The sequence below is a fragment of the Polypterus senegalus genome, chromosome 4 (assembly GCF_016835505.1).
Source record: "Polypterus senegalus isolate Bchr_013 chromosome 4, ASM1683550v1, whole genome shotgun sequence".
Lineage (NCBI taxonomy): Eukaryota > Metazoa > Chordata > Cladistia > Polypteriformes > Polypteridae > Polypterus > Polypterus senegalus.
In genome coordinates, this window is record NC_053157.1 from 23,284,603 (window position 1) to 23,306,533 (window position 21,931).

Below are 21,931 nucleotides of genomic sequence, written 5' to 3' on the forward strand. Positions count from 1 at the left end.
ACTGCTTTGGCTGGCATCCAAAGTGATTATTTTTAGGACTCTTAATAGAATAAATTTGTTAAGGTCTATGTGATAACAGCAATAAATTTATCAAAAGCATTTTAAGCACCTTATTAGCATGCATTATTTGATCTCAGTTGGCTGGATGTTGCACTCTGTACATTTAAATTCTACTCATTATTGTATTAATTCATCAAAAATATTTAATGGAATAATGAATTATTGCATGATAAAATCTTTTAGACATGCAAGCATAATTAGAATGTTACATTTTTCATATACTTTCCTTAAAAACACATTAATCTTCCACAATTCCCTGAACTTTTTTAGGCTACAACAAATTATTCTATCTACTTAGGACATATTTATTAATGGCCATTTTATTTTCACCAATTAAATTAATATTTGATAGAAGTAAAAATTATCTGTTTGCTTACAGTATGTAAAATAACAAATGAGTGCAGCTTGTAGCATTTATGATATTTCATTTAAAGCAGTGCGGCTGCAAGGGGCAAACAGTATAATGTATATTTAGGCAGGATTCTTTTATGCTAGTTTTTCAGTTAGTTTTGGTAATGATCATGTGATGGTTCACTTTCTGTTTTCTTCAGTAATACAAATTGAATATTGCTTATTTAGAACTTTGTTGCCATTTTTATAATTTTTGCATTGATATTTATCTGAGTATTGACTTGCCCACACAGATGAAACTTCAAAGTGACAGTCATGATTCCCCTAACTCTGTTTCAAACAGATACAGATATGAGTTTATGGTGTACAGTGATCCCTTGCTGTATCGCGCTTTGACTTTCGCGGTTTTGCTCTATCGCGGATTTTATATGTAAGCATATGTATGTCCGGATTTCTGCGGACAATGGGTCTTTTAATTTATGGTACATGCTTCCTCAGTTTGTTTTCCCAGTTGATTTCATACAAGGGACGCTATTGGCGGATGGCTTAGAAGCTACCCAATCAGAGCACGTATTACATATTAACTAAAACTCCTCAATGCTATAAGATATGCCTCCTGCGCGGTGCTCGATTGTTTGCTTGTCTCTGCCTCTATCTCACCCTCTCTGACATTCTCTGCCTGACGGAGGGGGTGTGAGCAGAGGGGCTGTTTGCACAGAAGCTGTTTGCCTAGTGGATACGGACGCTCCTCTAAGAAATGCCGCTTTATCGAGGTGCGTCCAAAAGCTCACTTATTGATTTTTTGATTGTTTGCTTTAATCTCGCTCTCTCTCTCTCTCTCTCTCTCTGACGTTCTCTGCGCTTGACGGAGGAGATGTGAGCAGAGAGGCTTTTTGCACAGAGGCTGTTTGCTTAGAAGATACGGACGCTCCTGTAAAAAATGCTGAAAGGCTACCTTCGCATTGATCCCTTCGGTGCTTGCATACTTAAAAGCGCAACAGCCCTATTGATTTTTCATTGTTTACTTTACTCTCTCTCTGTGTTTGCACAGAAGCTGTTTGCTTAGAAGATAGGGACGCTCCTGTAAAAAATGCTGAAAGGCTACCTTCGCATTGATCCCTTCATTGCCGCTGCTTTATCTCGGTGCTTGCATACTTAAAAGCGCAACAGCCCTATTGATTTTTCATTGTTTACTTTACTCTCTCTCTGACATTCTCTGCTCCTGATGCGCACTCCTTTGAAGAGAAGATCTGTTTGCATTCTTTTAATTGTGAGAAAGAACTGCCATCTCTGTCTTGTCATGGAGCACAGTTTAAACTTTTGACTAAAGGGTGTTATTTCATGTCTAGAGGGCTCTAATAATGTTATAAAACGTATTTAGAAGGTCGTAAACAGGTTTTCTATGCTCTAACTGCGAAAATATTAGATTTATAAATAAAGAATCCTACTTCGTGGAAATTCATTTATCTGTCTGGAGCGGATTAACCGCGATAAACAAGGGTTTACTGTATAACTGTGCGGAGAATATTTATAAACAGTGTGGGAGAGTTCTAAGGGCTTAAAATATATAAAAATAATTATACAAACATATGGTTTCTACTTCGCGGATTTTCACCTATCGCGGGGGGTTCTGGAATGCAACCCCCGCGATCGAGGAGGGATTACTGTATTCTGCCCTAACGTTTTGTTTCTCTATCTTAACCGTGCATCACCATATGGCCTCTTCAGTCCTTCTCACTGATAAAATCAATCCATATGTATATTTAAGTAGTCCTACTGTACTCCTTCATTACCTCTTGCTGATTCAATTATTCTTGCAGCTGTTACCTTATTTCCAATTACAACAGATACAAAACGGGATACAGGAGACAACCTTATTGATGGCATCCAATAAGATGTTTGGATTACGTTTTGTCACACTTGGCCTACTGAGTTGCACAAAAGGCAGACAGGAGACAACTGAGCAAACAGATCTTTTTATTTTGGCACTTTGTGGAACAGTCCCCAAGCTTTATTTAATATTGGAGCCTGTATGCAAACATCCTGCAAAGCATCAAACATCCTAGTTGACTACCGTTACTCCAGCTCCATTTCTTGAGTTTAAAAGAACCCATAGGTGTCTTCTGCAAGAAGATTAAGCTGTAAAGAGAGAGAGAGAGAGACGCAGCAGGGGCTGGGACAGGATCAGACGTAGACAGCACAGGATAGAAAAATAACAGAAGGAAAGATGAGAAAACTGACTTTAAAGACTCACAAGAATGAGTAATAAATGTTTTACATGGTATGGCGGCATCTGATCTGGCATTTGGCAATCCAAGGCTGTGCTTCTTTTGCTTTAGAATATTGTATAGAAGAGTGTTTTTCCTGTGGATGAAGGCGCAGTGCGAGCAATCAGAGTTTACTGTTGTAAATTGACTTGAAGAACTAAGCAACTCTGGCATCCTTGACTAGGTTAAAACTAACTAAGTGATTGGTTAATTAAAGGCGATGAACTTGAAGTTCAGTAGATTTTCATAAACACTCACCTTTCTGACATTCCCAGGAGTGGAATTTGTTGAATCTAGTTTAATTAGGAGCGATTTTGTCTAAAATAGAAATACAGTGCTCATTTTAAGAATAAACGACGTAATATTGAGAACAAAAGCCAGAATCAGGCTGAATATTAAATGGGAAGTTATAATGTTGGAAAGAATGATTTTTCTTGATATTTCATTATTGTCCTTTCTAATGGAACAATACTTGTTTTCTTCCATATGCATAATGATGTGTGGGTTAACTATTCTTGTGAATAAAAAAGTGCATTTATAAGACACATCAAAGTTGCTTGGAAGCATTCTGTGGCAGAAATTCACAAATGCTCCTAAAATGAAATCTGCATCTGTAGGCTCTTATAGCACAGATTAACCATACAATTAACTGATGTGTAAATGTTTATAGCTTGGTCTGGAAAATAACAATGTCATTAAACAAAATGACAGAATCTTGAAGTGCTGTTCTACACTACAAATGATTAGAACATTGGAACACTGGAACAATTTTGACGAGAACGGACCCTAACACTAACCCTAATCCTAACCCTCGTAGGCCTAAAATTAACAAGTTTATCCACTCTGAGATGCAACATGATGTAATGGCTTACTCCATAAACCTGTAACAGTGAAATCCCTCAAAGTTTTAAAGGTTGCCAGTTCCCCCTTGCTCGCTTCGCTAGCCAAGCCCCCCACCCGGCCTGTACTACATGCCAGCCACTTCGTGTCTCAGGCGCTCGCCTTGTGAAGAGGGGGGCTGAATGCACCCCAAGGAAATGTGGTTGCTCCACCGAAACCCCCTCTTAAATGGTAATACAATGGGAAACAAATACAGGGTTTTTTTTACCTCCTCTTTACTCGATCAGCTGCTGGCTTGCTGCTAGTTGCCATGCCATGTGATCTGCATCTCGCACAGTGCTTCGAACATTTAAAAGCCTGTACAGCAGCTGTCCTACTCTTTGTCTTTTATTTCTGGCCCCGGGCTTGGTTAAATCTCTTGGCACAATGTCTCGTCTTGCAGGACGTGAGTTCTTGATATTTTTTAGTTTATAATTTAAAAATGGAATAAGAATCTGAAAATCTAACAACATCACATTAAAGTTTGATAAATTCTGAAAAGAGGTAGGTTTTAAAATAAGCCTGATTTAAAGTGTGACAAAAAAAAGTCACATAAAATTTTTGTACAAAATCGTTTCACTTTTAAGCTTAGGATTTTATAATAATAATAATAATAATACATTTTATTTATTTGTAGGAGGCTTTCTAAACACTCAAGGACACCAGATATATATAGAGTTGATATATATGATTATATTTTGGGCCTGTTATCAATAATTCATGAATAATGTGTAATTTTCTTTCCTGTCTATTGGAGTACTCTGTCTAATTCCCAGGGTTATTGAATGTAAATGAAAGGGAGATGTATTGAACTACGGTACTAAACAGTGTGATAAGAGTATGGGATTTGGGGCATTCGATTAAGGTCTGCTTAATAACGAGTCTTAAATTGAAATAAGGGTCGCCCTAGGACCCTACGATAATAAAACACTATCAGTCTCTAATTTTGTAATAATGAGTATTCGGGTAACGATTAAAATCTTTTTAAACAACTAAAGACATTTTTCTGTTTTTCAAATGTAGTGTTCATGAGTCTGCTATGCTACATTAACACATGCAATTTAGTTATCATAGAACTGCCCTGACTTTATTCATGTGCGAGTCTAGTCGGCTTTAAATTTGTTAAATGCTACACTTAAAAATCGTATTTTTTTAGAAACGGAAAAGTGCAGTCATTTTATCTTATTATGGTGAATTTCGCAGCAATTGCCTTTTACAGACTGTAATAGAAAATCCCACCCATGATTATTAATGTCCTGACATTAGTCTCAGAGTGATATTTTCAGAAGGAAGCAAAGACATTTATTGAGTCCTAAAACCAAAGGGATTCTGTTATCTACAGTACAGTGCCCTCCATGATGTTTGGGATAAATACACAATTTTCCTTGATTTACCCCTCTGGTCCACAATTTAAAATAGCAGATCAAACAATTCAAATGTGATTAAAGTGCACATTGCAGACTTACTTTAAGGGTTTTTGCATACATTTCATTCACAGCATATAGAAATGACAACACTTTTTCTTCATGGTCCCCCCATTTCAGGTCACCATAATGTTTGGAACAATTGGCTTCTTAGGTGTTTTTGATTTCTCAGGTAGGTTTCATTGCTTCATAAGATACCTTGGCTTGTTTCTACTCTTTGAAGCCTGTAGTTGTCATTGCTGAACATGAGGACAAGAGCGGTTCCAGTGAAAGTCAAATAAGTCTTTGAGAAGCTGATAAACAAGAATAAAACCATTAGAGACATCAGTAAAACTTGAGGATGACCAAAATCAACTGTCTGGAATATCATTAAGAAGGAAAAACACACTGGTGAGCTCAATAATCACAAAGGGACTGGTAAGCCAAGGAAGGCCTGTGACGATGTGGGTTCTGGCTCCACACTCCCATTGCTGTTGGAAGCACTTGAACCCAACACCGTCGGTAATGTCACCGATGAGCTAGTCAATGGAGGCAAATTACTGAGCAAGGGGAAGGTATACAAAAGGTGCAACAGTGCTTTTATTAAAAGAAACAATCAAAACAAAACAGTGTTCCATGTAAAGTGCAGTGCTCCAAATTCTTCATTAAATAATCCATAAAAGGTAAAACGTGGAGGTTAAAATAATAATAAGAAAAAGCAATCCTTTAAAACGAGGTAAAATGTTTCTTACAGGAAGCTGTTTTTTTTAAAACAATAACAACGACGACAAGCCTGGTGCATCTTTCCTGTTGGCGTTAGCGTCTCACCTGCTTATCCCGTTTGGGCTTAGCAGCAGGCAAGACGCTCTCTGCAGCTGCCCTCCTGAAACACACACATGAGACTGGAGACCTCCCGAACCCTGGCTTCGGTATGGCACTCATCCCAGTCTCGGGGAACTTGGTTTCCAACCAACGGCCAGGTCGCCCACGTTGGGGATTCCAGAACCAAGTCTCCCGACTTCCGCTGCCTTTCCGCGGCTTCTCTGCGGCCAGTCGCCTTCCCTCGGTCACTCCTGCTACATAATTGCTCAGCTGGAGTGACATCCAAATCAATCGCCTGGGTGTAGGCCCAACACCCCAGCTTCCTTACAGCTGCCCTCGATCGTGCGCTCGCCACACGCACGCACGCACCGCCTGTCCTTCTCTCTTGCACCGCATGCTTCCTCGCTCCCTGTAACCTCCATCCTCTTTTCCTTTCTTTCCTTTTTCTTTTCATCCCCCCACAACCGACTCGTGCTTCTTTTTTTATAACGTGAGGGGCCATCACAGCTGTAGCATTAACCACGGGAGCAATCACGAATGTGGGCAGTTCCTCACCTGTGCACACGGTGAGAAACGCCCACATCGACGACTGCCCCGCGGCTCGCTACAACATCGCCCCTCACGAAGCCGCCTCGGGTGCGGTGATTATTTAAAAATGGCCTTTGCTCAGTGAGCTGTGGACCCATAACACCACAAGGCCTCCATTGTTAATCACAGAAGAATCACAGAAGAATCCTCACTATGGTAAAGAAAAAGCCCCAAACGCCTGTCTTGACAGATCAAACAGCAGCAGTAGCTCAGTCGGTAGAGCGGGTGGTCCAGCAATCGGAGGGTCGCAGGTTCGATCCTGGCTCCCGGCATGAGAATGCAGCTGTTGTGTCCTTGGGCAAGACACTTAACCTACCTTGCCTGCTGGTGGTGGTCGGAAGGATTGGTGGCGCCAGTGTTCGGCAGCCTCACTTCTGTCAGTGTGCCCCAGGGCAGCTGTGGCTACATAGTAGCTCATCATCACCAGCGTATGAATGTGTGTGTGAATGGGTGAATGACTGTTGTGTTGTAAAGCGCCTAGGGAGGTTCTTGTGGACAGAGGAGACAAAGATGAACCTGCATCAGAGTGATGGCAAGAGCAAAGTGTGGAGATAAAAAGGAATTGCGCAAGATTCAAAGTGTACCACCTCATCTGTTAAATATAGTGCTGGGGATGTTATGGCTTGGGCATGTATGGCTGCCACAGGTACAGGCACATTCTCTTCATTGGTGATGGAACTGCTGACGGCAGTGGCACAATGAATTCTGAGGTATAGAGAAACATCTGATCTGCTCGAGTTCCAGTAAAGGCCTCCCACCTCATTGGCTGGCATGTCATCCTACAACAAGATAAAGATCTCAAACACACTGCTAAAGCAGCACAGGGAAATTTTTGAGTGTCCAAGCCAGTCACCCAATTTTAATCCAACTGAGCAGGCCTTCCATATGCTGAAGAGAAAACGTAAGGGACAAGCCCCTAAAACAAGCAGTAGCTGAAGATGACTGCAATAGAGGCTTGGCAAAGCATCACCAGAGAAAAACCTCAGCACCTGGTGATGCCTGTAAATTGCAGACTTCAAGCAGTCATTACATGCAAGGAATATGCAACAAACAACTAAATATGTCTGCCGTTACGGTGTCCCAAACATTATGGTGCCCTGAAATGGGAAGGTAGGGCATGTAAGAAAAGTGTCATTTCTACATGGTGTGACCAGAATGTATGCAAATACCCTTAAATGGAAGACAGCAATATGCATTTTAATCACTTCTGAATTCTGAATTGCTTCTTTGATCATTTCTTAAATTTAATTAAGTTTATTTTTATAGCACTTCTCATTTATTTGTAGGCTCAGGTTGCTGTAAAAAATTCAAAGGTTAAATGCAATTAGTAAAAATACTAATTACATAGCATATTTATTAAGATATAAATTAGTTTAAACTCACAGTAACCAAGCAATTCCAATCAGATTAACATACATGGATTCTAACAATACACAGTATGTCCATTAATAATGTAACTGTGCTATTACCAGCTAACAATGGAGGAGAGAAATAAAATTCAGTCTGCATTTGTCTCGTAAAAATAAACTTCTGAAAGGTCCACAGTCAGTTTCAATGAAAAGCCACCATAGAAATCCATTATGGGTTCAGGTAGGGTATCTCACTTACTGTCTGCCTTTAAAAAGTACTTCTTTCTTTTCCAACTCCCAACTCTGCCTTTCTCAGCCCTGCCTTTTCTTCTTTCAAATAGCATGCCACATCCTTTCTTTCAGCTCCACATTCCATGAGCCTCTGGCATTGAAAAGCATTTAATCCTAATGTTTCAGTTAAGAATAATTGGTTGGCTCTGTAACTGCAACAGGGTCACCAGGCTGAAGCTCCATCTTGTGTATCCTGGTATCCCTGCACCCCTGACCTTGATGAGATGCGTTATCAGAAGGACAGAATGCTTCTGCCACTGCAGGTTACACTCTGCTCTCAAGGGCACTTCTCAGCTTCATCCCTTTTCTCATAATTATGTGCAACCTATGCTTCATTTGTTCACATGCATACTAGGAAAATAGTTAACACGAAATGCTGTATGTCCTCTGTGTGTGTGTGTGGTCCCCATTAAACTAGCATACTTTGCCGCTTTTTTCTGTTGCTGATGCTGACCTTATTTTAGATTAAAAGGAATGATTGAATATTTTGCCATCCTGTGTATAGTCTTAGTTGCTACATTTTGCTGCTATTTAATTCTCACAGAACAATGAGCTTGGTAAATTCAAAATATCTACTAAATTCTTAGGTGATTTGTAAAGCAAAGCATAAATGTTTTACAAGATAAGTAGCAAAAAGGATTTACCATGATTAAAACAAGGAATTCTAAAGTGTGTTGTACTGAAAGTTACTTTATGTCATTACTCTTTAATTTAATAAGGATGATGATTATTTAATCTGATAAATGTTCTAAAAATATTACATCAGCTATGTCGAAACAGGCTGTAATAAGACACAGAAATGCATAGACTTTCATTTCCAAATCTATTACTAAGATTGATTTTTTTTTTTAATTCAGAAACTTTAAAATAATAAATGGTACAAAAAGAGGTTCTCTTCGACTTTCCAAAGAACAGTTAAATTTGGAGATGACTTCCACAAATGTCACTGAATGATTAAAGCTAATAAAGAGTATTAGAGTTTGGATCACTTTGTATTCCTTTAGAATATGGGAACAGGATGTTTGTGCAGTTTGGAAAATATTACTTATTAAATATATAAGGGCTCTAAAACTTTGAAAGAACTAACTGTTCGATACATCAAAACTTTATCTAATAATATTAAAATGTGGTGGGTATCTATCTATCTATCTATCTATCTATCTATCTATCTATCTATCTATCTATCTATCTATCTATCTTCTTTTATTGTTCATTGTCCAAGGGTGAATATTTCTTTAGGTGCAGTGTGTCATTGGTTGGAGTGCCCTTGTTTTTGAATTGTGTGTTCTTTACGTCCAATATTACTAGGATTTTGTTTAGCTTACTGTGTCTCAATTACGGTTATCTGTGACAATCTACAATCAATCTCTGGATGGATGTTTAATTTAGATTAGATCCTATGCTTGTAATGAACTTAATGTTTTCATTAAATGTCCAGAAAGTGAAAATTTTACCAAAGTGTTTTTATTTTAATTCATTTACAGCATGCTCCTTCTTTCTGTCCATTTCTTCCCTAGTGTTCAGTCTCATGTGGTGGAGGAGTTAGGACAAGGAGGATTATCTGTGCAGGAACTCCCAAAGGGGCCTGTGATATGGCTAAGAAGCCATATTCCAAATCTCTCTGCGGGCTTCAAAGCTGTCCTTTCCATAAAAAGGAGTTGCATTCACAGTACCCAAAGATCAGACGATTGTTTAATCCATCCAAAAAAATAACTGGCGGTCCTGTGCGGAATATGCCTTTGCCCAAAAGAATAAAGAATGTGACAGTCCCACCAACTTACTCACAGACATTTTGGACAACTGTTTTGCCAAGTACACTGGTAACTCCGTCAAGCACAAGTTCCATCGTGGAAGAAGACAAGAATAATGAATATTACAATGAACACTTAATCCCAGTAAATAATTCCAAAAAATCTTTATCAAATGACTACGAAAAAAGTAAGGAGACTGTAAAAGATAATTTCCTTTTAGGTGAAGAACATGGGAGCACTCCAGATAGTCAAGCTGATACCATTAATAAAAAAAATATCAGGCTTACTACAGGATATGACTATTTGACTGATGACTCCACGCCAGTGTCTGAAGAAATTTCAGAATTTCCCACAGAAATTTATCCCACATCAACCAATTCAACATTGCCTTCAATGAGCAACAGTTCTGCCAGTTTCAAATCTAAAGTGAATCGCCCAACGGAGAGACCTGTCCTTAAGGAGAATGACAGCTGGCACATTTATACAAATACAGAAACACCTAAAACTACACAGTTAGTTCACCCGGACAGCAAACTACCCATCTTTAGGAAAAATATTAACCCCTACAATATAACAACAGAATTTCCAAAACTTGACATCTTCAAAAGCAATCTCAAGAAGACTGTAAACCGGGGTTCAAATACTTGTACCACAGAAATGCCAGGAAGCTATGGTCCTGATCAAGAAAATTCTTTTACCGCCACACCAGACAATGAACACTTCTCCAACAATCCTCATTCTAACAATGCTGTGCATTGGGTAACTGGGAACTGGAGTCAGGTGAGTGGAAATGCCTTGCCTTTCAATAAAGATAATGATAACACTTTTCTTAAAAGTTGGTTTTATGCATTCATCTTTTCCTAATATTTAAATGTATTTCATAATTGTTAATGCTGCAATGAAATATTTTTAATTTGTGGACACTGTTTTTCTAATCTGTTTTGGACACTGATCTGCTTCTTTTTGGTTATAGTTTTTCATGCCCACCATCCATGGTTACTCCACTCAGGTTTTACTTAAATAAGTTAGAGTTTAGTTCAGATCTTAGTTTAGTCCTAATCTTTTAAAATTTCAGTTGTGATTTATTAGCATTAAGGTGAGGCTAGCAAAATAAAAAGGAGTTAAAACCATGAAGTATTACACATCCATTACATTTGTTAAACTTTGTAGTTCTGTGTTGAGAGATTGTTTTGAAATTTTTGTTTGAGACATTATGGTTTAAGATTTGTGTTTTTCTGTATTGATTATTGGGTTATTGCCAGTGGCATAGCAGGGCTTTTGAAGTGGGGGTTAAGAATTACTCATTCCCCTCAAGCAACATCCCCAACCGCCCCATTAGCCCTCTAATGGAAATCTATATACACACCTACAATACGACACACACAAATTCCAAGGATTTAGCATATGATCCATAAGAGCTGTTATGACATTGTGTCTGATTTTAGAACCTATGCGGTCGGTGGAGTTGCTTCTTTGAGTGTTAAGCCTGAATGAGGGTGTTAAGTTAGCATTGTCAGTACTGGTAAATTGTAGTAGACCATCACTTCCATCTCTGTCCCTCTTGTTATTATACTATATTTGTCACACTATTGTCTTTATTATATGTGTTATTTACTATACAATGGATTCAGAAAGTATTCAGACCCCTTCCCTTCCTGCACATTTCATTACGTCTTAGATTTATTTTAATTTGGCCATTTTTGCCCATCAGTCTACATTCAGTAATCCATAATAACAAAGGTGAAACATATTGTCATACAGGTTTGCAATTTTATTTAATCAGAAATTGATTTCTCTTATTCATAAAAGTATTCAGACCCTGCAGAAGTCCCTTAGGAAGGAATTACTGCTCCGAATCTGCTGGTGGGATGTCTCTACAAATTTTGTACAGCTGGATTTAGACAGTTTATCTCATTCTTCCTTGCAGATCCTTTTAAATTCATTCAGATTGGATAGGAAGCAACTGTAAAGTGTGATCGTCAGGTCTGACCACTCATGTTCTATGGGGTTTAAAGTCTGGACTTTGGATGGTCCACTCTGTCCCAAAACCACTCCAGCATTGTTTTAGCTGACTGCATCTTGTCATTGTTGTGCTGTGTAGCACAAAGTGGGAATTCTGCCAGTCTTTTAGTGGCACGCTAGACAGCTGATTTAAGAGGGATGCAGAAATCCAGCTTCACCCCCAACTTGCATTTCTGAGAACATGAATTAAGTGCATCTTGTAGTATTCTTGCTCATACCTGTACATCATCATATAGCAAAGGTGCAAATCAGAGCTGAACTAACATCTCTGCAGACTCCTTGAGATGCCAAATGAACACTCAACAACAACAACATTTGTTTCTATAGCACATTTTCATACAAATGATGTAGCTCAAAGTGCTTTACTGGATGAAGAAATAAAAAAAATGAGTATTGCCCAATTTTATTTTTATATACCATAAAATAAAAGTAAGGACCAATGGCCAAGGAGGCCAGAAAAAAAAACTCCAGACAGCTGGAGAAAAAACTAAATCTACAGGGGTTCTGAGGCCACAAGACCACCCAGCACCCACTAGACATTCTACCTAACATAAATTATCTAAATAAGTCCCCTTGGTTTTCAGGCTCCATGTGGTAGAATTAGACGATGATGGTCATGTGGACCTCTGGGCTTCAATCCATCAATGTAGGGACTGCATGGTGCTTTGATCTGGTGGTGGTGGCGCAGATCACCACCACAGAAATCTAGAAAAAGAACAGCAGAAAAAGTAAGGGTCAGTACGGATTGTGGAGACATGAAAAAAATGATAACTAAATGCGCCTACAAAATATCAGAGTTACACTAAAATGAAGCTATGAGAAAGCCATGTTAAAGTAATGAGTTTTTAGCTTATTTTTAAAGTGCTCCACCGTATTAGCCTGGCAAATTTTTATCGATAAGTTATTTCAAATTTTAGATGTATAAGCACAAACAAAGAGCCATAATTCCACAAGTGACAACTTTGATGGGCAAAATGAACTGGCAATGATTCTGTAACTGAAAGTGGCTTTAATTTAATCACCAGAGGTTACTGCTTCCTTTAAAAGTAACTGCATACATCTCTTCTCTCTCCTGTACTCTCTAAAACCAAAAAAGCTGCTGAGCTGCTCTCTACATTGGGAGCAGAAAGCTGACGATCTCTACTCTTTGTGGACCTGAAAGCTGAAATCCACTCTGCCAAGCCAAGCTTTGTGCCAGTGCCTGAGCCCAGTCTCAGAAGACTTAAAAAGGATCCATTACTTCAAGAAGGGAACTTCAGAGCGCAAATTTGTGTACCAGAAAGAGTAATGCTTTTCCTGTGAATTTGCAGGGGACACCGCAAAGAAACAAAGTGAGAAAAGGACATTGTAAAGAGAAAGAGTTCACTCCATTACAAGAAGAATCTTCCACTTGAATGTTGAGCAACAGCAACCACAACTCCACACAATATCAGGCTTCATCCTTAAAGGCTTGGTATCAGAAAAACTGTTTATTTGTGCCAAGAGAAATTAGAATTCTAAATAACAAGTAAACATCCAGCCTCGTCTGTGTTATATGTTTGTCAGTCTTGATCGGCCTCAACACTAAAACCACCTGCCTAATATTGTGTAGGTCATTCTCATGTTTACAAAAACAGCTCTGATCCATTGAGGCATGGACTCCACAAGATGCCTGAAGGTGTTCTGTGGTATCTGATACCAAGACATTAGTAGCAGATCCTTTAAGTCCTGTAAGTTCCGATGTGAGTCCCCCAGTAGATCGGACTTGTTTATTCAGCTCTTCTGGGAAATTTTGAGGCAAAGTCAATACCTTGAATTCTTTTTCATGTTCCTCAAACCATTCCTGAACAATTTTTTGCAGTGTGGCAAGGTAGATTGTAATACTGTGTCCTGCAGCCATCTCTTCACACACACACCTGATCATTCACATGATCTGAAGGAAAAAGTTATTTAGACCAGGTCATCTTCTTCAATTAATCCTTGGTCCATTTGTGACGCGCCCTTACCCATTGTAAGCGCATTTGGTGGTGGAAAATGGTTATCATGGGCACTCTGATTGGTCTATGACTCTACAGCCCTGTACTCTGCAAGCTGTGGTGCACTTTGTGTTCTGACACCATTCTCTCATGGACAGCATTACGTTTATGAGCAATTTGTGCTGCAGTAGCTTTTTCGTGAGATCTGACCAGATGGACTAGTCTTCGCTCCCCATGTGCATCAATGAGCTTTGGCTGTCCATCAGCCAGTTCACCAGTTGCCTTTCCTTGGACCACTTTTAGTAGGTATTAACCACCAGAACACCCCCAGAAGACCTGATGTTTTGGAGATGCTTAGACCAGATATCTAGCCATCACAATTTGGCCATTGTCAAAGTCGCTCAGATTCTTATGCTTGCCCATTTTTTTCCTGCTTTCAACACAAGACCTCCAGGAACTGAACATTTACTTGCTGCCTAATATATCACATCCCTTGACAGGTGCCATTGCAATGAGATTATCAATGTTATTCATTTCACCTGTCAGTTGTTTTAATGTTGTGGATGATCGGTGTATGTAGTTATCATATTTCTATAATCCTTGTGTATGTCAATAATTTGTTATTATGTTTCATAATAGTTTCCTTGATACAAGTCTAATGGCCGGAGACCGCCTCCAACAGAGAGGCATTGTCAAAGGCAAAACTGGTAATTAACTACATTAAAATCCCCTCTCTTTCCTGAGATGTCCCCCCAGCCTGAGGCTGCATGCACTCTTGAGCATATTTTCTTCCAGAACCTCTCAGTATTGGGCTTTATCCATCCTTCCCTTAGTTCTGATCAGTCTCTTTGTCCCTTCTGCTGAGAAGCACCTGCATGATCCTACCACCAGCGTGCTTCCCCGTATTGATGGTATTAGGCAGGTGATGAACAGACCCTGGTCTTTGCCAAACAATGTGCTTGAAGTTCTTCCCAAAGAGTTTAATTTTTTCTTCATCAGACCAGTGTCCTTTAAATGTTGTTTGGCAAACTTCAAATGGGCTATAGTTTGCCTTTTATTCAAGAGTGGCTTATGTTTAGACACTCTATTATAAGCACCATATTGATGGGGTGCTCCTGAGACGGTAGCCTTTCTGAAGTTCTCCAAACTCAGCAGAAGACTTCTGAAGTTCTGCTAGAGTTTAGATCAGGGATCCCCAACTCTGGTCCTGGAGGCTGCATGTTTTCATTCTAACCCTTTTGTTTATTAGTGATTTGTTTTTGCTCCTAATTAACTTCTTTTGAATTACATTACAATCCCTCTTAGCTGGCCACATCGGGACTAGACCCATGGCCGGTTGCCATTTTGTCTGGTTAATCCGACGCATACTTATTTTCATATAGAAAAATATTTCTCTAAGGTATGTACTGTACCTGTTTAATGTTCCTGAAGAAACCATATCCACAAGGTTTCATCCATGATTTTGCACACTGATTTTTTTCTCGAACAACAACTAGACAGTGTGGTGTAGCAGGTCCACAGCTCAAGTCAAAAAGGCCACTTTTTAAATAAATAATCGCCGCTTAGCGAGTATGTGTAGTCGGTTCCTGGGGAATTCATGATGCGGGCGATCCTAGCTTAAGTGCACAGGTGAGGAGTCGTCCGTATCCGTAATTGTTCCCGGGAACTGCTAATTGCCACATCTGATCCACGTCCCCGTGATAAATAGAAGCGCGAGGCGGCTAGGGGGAGAACTGGAAAGAATGGGAGGTTAATGGAGAAGGAAGATAGAGGAAAACCGGTGCAGGAGAGTGAGTGAGAGAGCAGATTCAGAGCAAAGACAGACAGCTGGGAGGTGAACCGATGCAGAGGAGTGGAGTGAGCGGTATTGAAGACGACTGGCCGTCGAAAGGCAGCAGCAGTCATGGAGGTTTTGGACTGGTTTAGCCCCAGTGTGAGCACCCTGGCTGCTGGGGAAAGAACCCAAGTCTCGGTTCGGATGGAGCCCGACATAGCCAGGGATTGGTTGGCTACCGGATCAGTGTGAAGGCAGCTGGTCCTGCAGGTAGGGTGACTCCCCTGTTGCGAAGCCCAATGGGAGAAGCAGGGGAGCTGCCAGATAGAAAGAAGAAGGCATCGTGGAAAATTCATAAAGGAATATGTAAACGGAAAACACTGTGAGCATAGGAGGCCTCTCACCTTCCAGGAAAGAAGCAAGTGCTTACATATAATATAAAGAAGAACTCAGGATCATTTTTTTTTTTTATTTTATTTTACTTTAACAGGCCGGTTAATCCGTAGGCCAATTAAGAGGGATTGTACTGTAATTTTAATTTACTTCCTTCGAAGACTCAGACCCCTTAATTGTTTCTTTTTCCTTAATTAGCAGCCAAACAATAATGAGATATAAAATTAACCAAAAAAAGACCAGCAAACTGTGACCATCATACAATATCAGAAAATAAAGAAAGGTAGAGGTCTCAGGAATGCTGATCTACTCAGGTCCCCAAAATATTTTATCAGTGCTCTTAGAAAAGAGAAAATCAACAGTTTCTTAAATGTACAAGGGGGTGCCCAATAATAACCGGAATCTATACCTGGCACGCAATCTAGACTTAGTTGCGAATTTCACCGCTAGATGTAGAATACTTACAGTATTCTGTGGCAGTCTGCAAGTGGCGTTACTCTGTATTGTTCATACAGCATTCTGTGTCATTTTTTCTTGGACTTTATTAAATGTGTTCTGTGATTTTTGTGATTTGTGATCATAAAGAACAGGGAGTCTGCATTAAATTTAGTTTTCTCTTAGGGAAAGCAGCTGCTGAAACTGTAGTGATGTTTGAAGCTGCTTTTAAAGAGGAAACTTTAAGTAAAACACAGGTCTAAGAGTGGTTTTCGAATTTCAAACGAGGGGAAATGTCACTTGAAGACCAACCAAGATCTGGCTGACCTTCCACAATTAGGAATAACAAAAATCTTGAAAAAGTTTGTAATGCAATTTATAAAGATCGTCGTTGGACTATTGAAGAGATTTCTGAATTGACTTGTGTGTCTTGGAGTTCTTACCACCTTCCCTACTCGCCTGATCTTGCTCCGTGCAACTTTTTGTTGTTCCCACATATGAAAAAAGAACTCAAAGGAAAGCATTTTTGTACCGTGGAGGAAGTCAAAGAAAAATTGCTGCAGGCCTTGGACAACATTCCTCTTCAGCAATTCCAAAAATGTTTCCGCTAGTGGGGAAAACTGTTGGGACAAGTGCATTCATTCACAAGGAGATTAAAGTTTCAGTAAGTTAAAGGAACTTAGGTGGTCTTCTGTTGGCTCACTCAATTCATATTTCATTTCTGTTTGGGTGCCACTGAAGGAAAGAAATTAAGCAACTCAGAGGAACGAAACGAGAAATTCCGGGGAACAAATCTTAATAAAACAAGTCAACAAAAATAAATGCAAAAGAAGTTAATTAGTAGCAAAAACAGGTCACTAATTAAGAAAAGGGTTAGAATAAAAACCCTGCAGGACCGGAGTTGGGGACTCCTGGTTTAGAGTTTACCAGCTCTGTTTACAGTTACCACTGGGTTCTTGATAACCTCCCTGCCAAGGCTTTTCTTGTCCCGGACTTCAGTTTGGCCGACAAGCTAACTCTTAGAGGAGTCCTGATGGTCCCAGTCTTCTTCCATTTCACAATTATTGAAGCCACAGTGCTTCTGGGAATACTCCAAGCTTTAGAACTGGTTTTATCCCATTTGCCCTGATTTGTGCCACACCACAATCGCAGAAGTCTACAGAGAGTCCCTTGGGCTTACTGGCTTAGTTTCTGTCCTTACATGCAGTGTGAATTGTGAGATGTTACATACACAGGTGTGTGCCTTTCTAAATGACGTTCAATGAATTCAGTTTTCCACAGGAGTTCCCCAGTCTTTTCTAGACGCACCTCAGGGATAATTAAAGCAAACAGGATGCACCTGACCAGAATTCGAAGTGCCACAGCAAGGGGTCTGAATACTAATATAAATGAGAGATTTAAGTTTTTGATTTTTAATAAATTTGAAAACTTTTATGAAAATACATTTTCACTTTGTCATTATAAGATATTGATAGTAGATTGATGGGTTAAAATAGCAAGTTTAAGAATTTAGATTTAAATCTACAACACAATAAAGCACCTAGAAAGTTAATGGGCCTGCAGCAATTTTGAATGCACTGTACTACAAAGAGGCTAAAGTGAATTGCACTGCATTATTAATGTACTAGTAACGGCACATTGCATGATATCATGCAGTAAATTCACTTGACTTGAGCATTCCTAGTTTTCATCCTCTTTCTCTGCACGTTTAGCATTCGTTTGCTCAGAGATTGATGTGCTTACTACATCCTGAGCGGCTCTTCTTCTCTCCACCCTAGCGGCTCGCTTCTTCTCTTCTTTCATCGGCATCTTTTTCGCTTTAAAACTGATTACATTGGTGTTTGTGTTGCAATTACTTAAGTCTTCAATCTGCCTTAAGAATGATTTAAGATATGAAGAGGTAGGGGAAGTGACGGAGAAGGTGATAGGGATGAGAACGTCTCCTGTACGCATGAGCCACACAGCTTCTCTGCTGGCCACTGCCGAGAGTTGATTCTACAATAAAATAAAAAGACGAATATCCTTGGAGGTCAGTCATCACCATGAAAGCGGATAGTAGACATCACATAGGATATGTGTACAAAATTTCAGGTCAATAGGTCAAACGGTTTGTGAGCTACAGGTGATTTAAAATCCTGGACAGACAAATAGACAGCCATGGTAGTATATACATAAGAAGATGAGACAAGGGACATATTTTGAGTATTTATAAAATTAAGACAAAATCTGTGAGAGTTACTTTACAAATTGTTATTGAGTATTTATGTAAGTGTTCACTTCTTTATGAATCACCATGTATTTATTCCAAAACTAATGTATATTTTCCTTGCCAATTTTAGCTTATTTCCAGTTAATGGCATATTGTGGATGCAAAAAACTAACAGCATTTTTAAAGAAAGGCACCTTGAGGAGTAGTTAGTTAAATAGACAGACTTTAGAAAAGATTCAGCCACCAAGAGTTGTAACTAAATTAAAACTTAAGTAAAATCATTCAATAGTGTCATCTCAGCACTCATGGCAGGGTCTTCGCACACATCACTACAATTTAAGATATCTATATCTGTATCTATATATAGATATAAAATCCAATGTCTGTCTGTCTGTCTCTCTGTCTCTATGTCCGTCTGCTTTTCACGAGAGAACTACTTAATGGATTTAGATCGGGAATTTTTCTATAATTTGCTTGAACATTCCAGATGATTTTGCAACTTATCGTAATTCCCCTTTGGTACCAATTCATTTGTGCGAATCCAAGAGATGCCAGTCTGCTAATCTACAGAAATCAGTTAACCTAGTAGGGTGTGGGAGATCTGGGTCACCAGGAGACTAAGACCAGGTACCAAATCTGACAGACATAGTATAATTAGCCACTATGACAACTGAATGGCCTCATTTGGTCTATATTATATTACTATATATTGTGGAAGTTGACCCGGACACAGACAGGCGGACATGTTGTTCTCAACCACCACACGTTTATTTACACAATTTACAGACAATTCAATGGTCACACAGACCCAAATAATGGTCACTAAGACCCAGTTGTGCACAAACCCCAAAATACTCAGTCCTGGCCACACAATGCCTTTCTTCAGGCCGCCTCCACACCTCCTCTGTGCTTCGTCCTTCCTCCTCCCGACTCCAGCCTCGAATGAATGGAGACGGCCCCTTTAATATGGTTCCCGGATGAGCACCAGGTGTTCCTGGCATTCCTCCTCTGGCCACGCCCCAGCGTGGCAGAAGTGCCGGCTGTCCTCCCGGCTGCTCTCTGGGCGCCGTCCTAAATCTTCCCCCCAGCACTTCCTGGTGTGGCGGAAGTGCTGGGGTAACAGGTCCCCAAGGCATTGGGGTGCCTCCTGGCGGTGACCACGGGCCCCTACAGGGTGGAGCTTCCATGCCCTGTACCCGTGGCCCCCAGAGCAACCCGGAAGGCAACCTCCACGTGATCCAGGGTGGGCACAGACCCACATCCGGGTCATGGCCCCTGGCATCCCTGACAATATATTAATACTATATACAGTATGTTTTAACTAATTTGGGAAAACCAAAAAACACTTTGAAATGGCAGAATAATGTTTTTCTTTTATCCACCCATCCATTTTATATGTTTATTATAATGGCAAGAACAGCCAGAGTCTATCCCCAGAAGTAATAGGCACTGCAAATGAACCAGCTTAGCAGAGAGCCATGTATCTACACTCAGTAACATTGGAATAATTTACTGCTTACCATTTACTTATTTGGCTGAGGCCTTTATCCAAGGTGACTTACAACATTTATGATACAATTATTTATTTATTTTTTATTTATAAAGCACTTTAGTGCTTTACAATAAAACCCAACATATCAGACGCACAATAACCAAAGGGTAAAAGAAACAGAAACACATAAACATATAAGAGCTGAAGAAATTTATAATAAAAAGTACACAGACAGTCAACATATCCTACTGGGTTAAAGGCCAGGGAGTAAAGGTGTGTTTTTAAATAGGATTTAAAGATAGCAAATGAAGGAGCCTGCCTAACGTGCAACGACAGATCGTTCCAGAGTTTTGAAGCTGCAATTGAAAAAGCTCGATCACCTTGGAGTTGGCATCATATCTTAGGAACATGTAAAAGCATCTGATCTGTTGACCTAAAAGAGAATTGACTACATAATTGACTAAATTTCTTTTGCTTTTCCAATTGAAGCCTAGGCACGTCAAGGGACTTGCTCATGGTCACATATTGGCAGTAGCGGGATTTGAACCAACATCCTTCGGGTTTAAAGTCCAAAGCCTTAACCACTACATCACACTGCCTGCTTACCAATAATTGTATTATTGGCCTATACAAAGTATTCACTCCTTTTAAACTTTTATCATTTTAGTGTTATACAACATTAAATCTATTTTTGACACTGATCAACCAAAAAAGACTCTTGAATGTTAAAGTCAAAGCAGATTTCTGCAAAGCGATCTAAATTAAATGCAAACATAAAAAACACAAAATGATTGAATGCATACTGTAAGTATTCAGCCATGACTGCCTCAGCCTGTGTCTACAGGTCTCCAGCAACTTTGCAAATCTAGGACGCTGCATTTTGTCCCATTTCTTCTTCTTTGCAAAGCTGCTCAATCTCTTTCAGGTTGCAATTTGGATTACGAGTGAGCAACCATTTATTCAAATCCAGCTGTAATTTCTCAACTAGACTGAGATTTCTGCCCACATTTGTCAAGCATCTCAGAGTAGGAAAGTATCTCTTAGGAGTAGAAATAAAAGCCTTTTATCAATTTTCCTAATTCAGGAAATGCCTTGTCATTTCAGCAGGAATTAGAAGAGCTCGTGAACAGTCCTAACTCGCTAGGAGCTGCCATAAGATGGTGTTCAGGGAGACCTCAGTAGGCACATCCCCAGGAAAGACGGAATGAACTTGCAAGTGTCTGGGAGAGATGGAGTGACACTTGTAACAAACCTTTTATGACACATGATTGCTCCATCTAGGCAGAGGAACCATACGCTATCAACCAAAATAAAAGTGCTGGTAAAATGCAGCTTTCAAATAGTGATAATTTGGGTGTGTCAGAACGAGCCGTTTCTCGAAATTTGCACCAAACTTTAAACTCTCTTTCCGTACGTGAAGTAATACACAGATTTATACATTTCCCAACCACTCCACATGAAATACTAAGGCAAGTGGAAATCATGCCAATCGGCACGCACATAAAGATCATTGCCTCAAGTCTGGATGAGCACACACATGTGAATCACAAGCAGTATCCCAGTATCAACACATAAGTGTTGTAGTGAGCAGCATGTTTCCCTGAAGGATGGGTAATTGGCAGTAAATTGTCGCACAAGTACGCTGAGCTCTGCCTTCCATAAACCCATGGAATATTCTCGGTACATTTTTCAAGTCCCAGAAGGTCCAAGAAGGCAGGCAGAGACTCTTGGGGCATTAGATAAGAAGATAAAAGTGTCAGCCAAATAATAAGTAATAATAATTGTCCTGCTTAAAATGGAAAAAAAAAATCTTCTCCCAAGGCATAGGAATTTTACAATCTGTATCAGGCTTCCCCCCAGGATTTCTCTGTATTTTGCTGCATTCATTTT

The 21,931-nt window shown here is 39.7% G+C and overlaps 1 protein-coding gene across 1 annotated transcript in view; it reads left to right on the forward strand.

The window, feature by feature from the left end:
• Positions 1 to 21,931, forward strand: part of adamts12 (ADAM metallopeptidase with thrombospondin type 1 motif, 12) — a 623,896-nt gene that overhangs the window by 506,873 nt on the left and 95,092 nt on the right. The window contains exon 19 of the mRNA XM_039750336.1: positions 9,528 to 10,541. Within this exon, the coding sequence (XP_039606270.1) occupies positions 9,528 to 10,541 (1,014 nt within the window). The remainder of the gene's footprint in view (positions 1 to 9,527; positions 10,542 to 21,931) is intronic.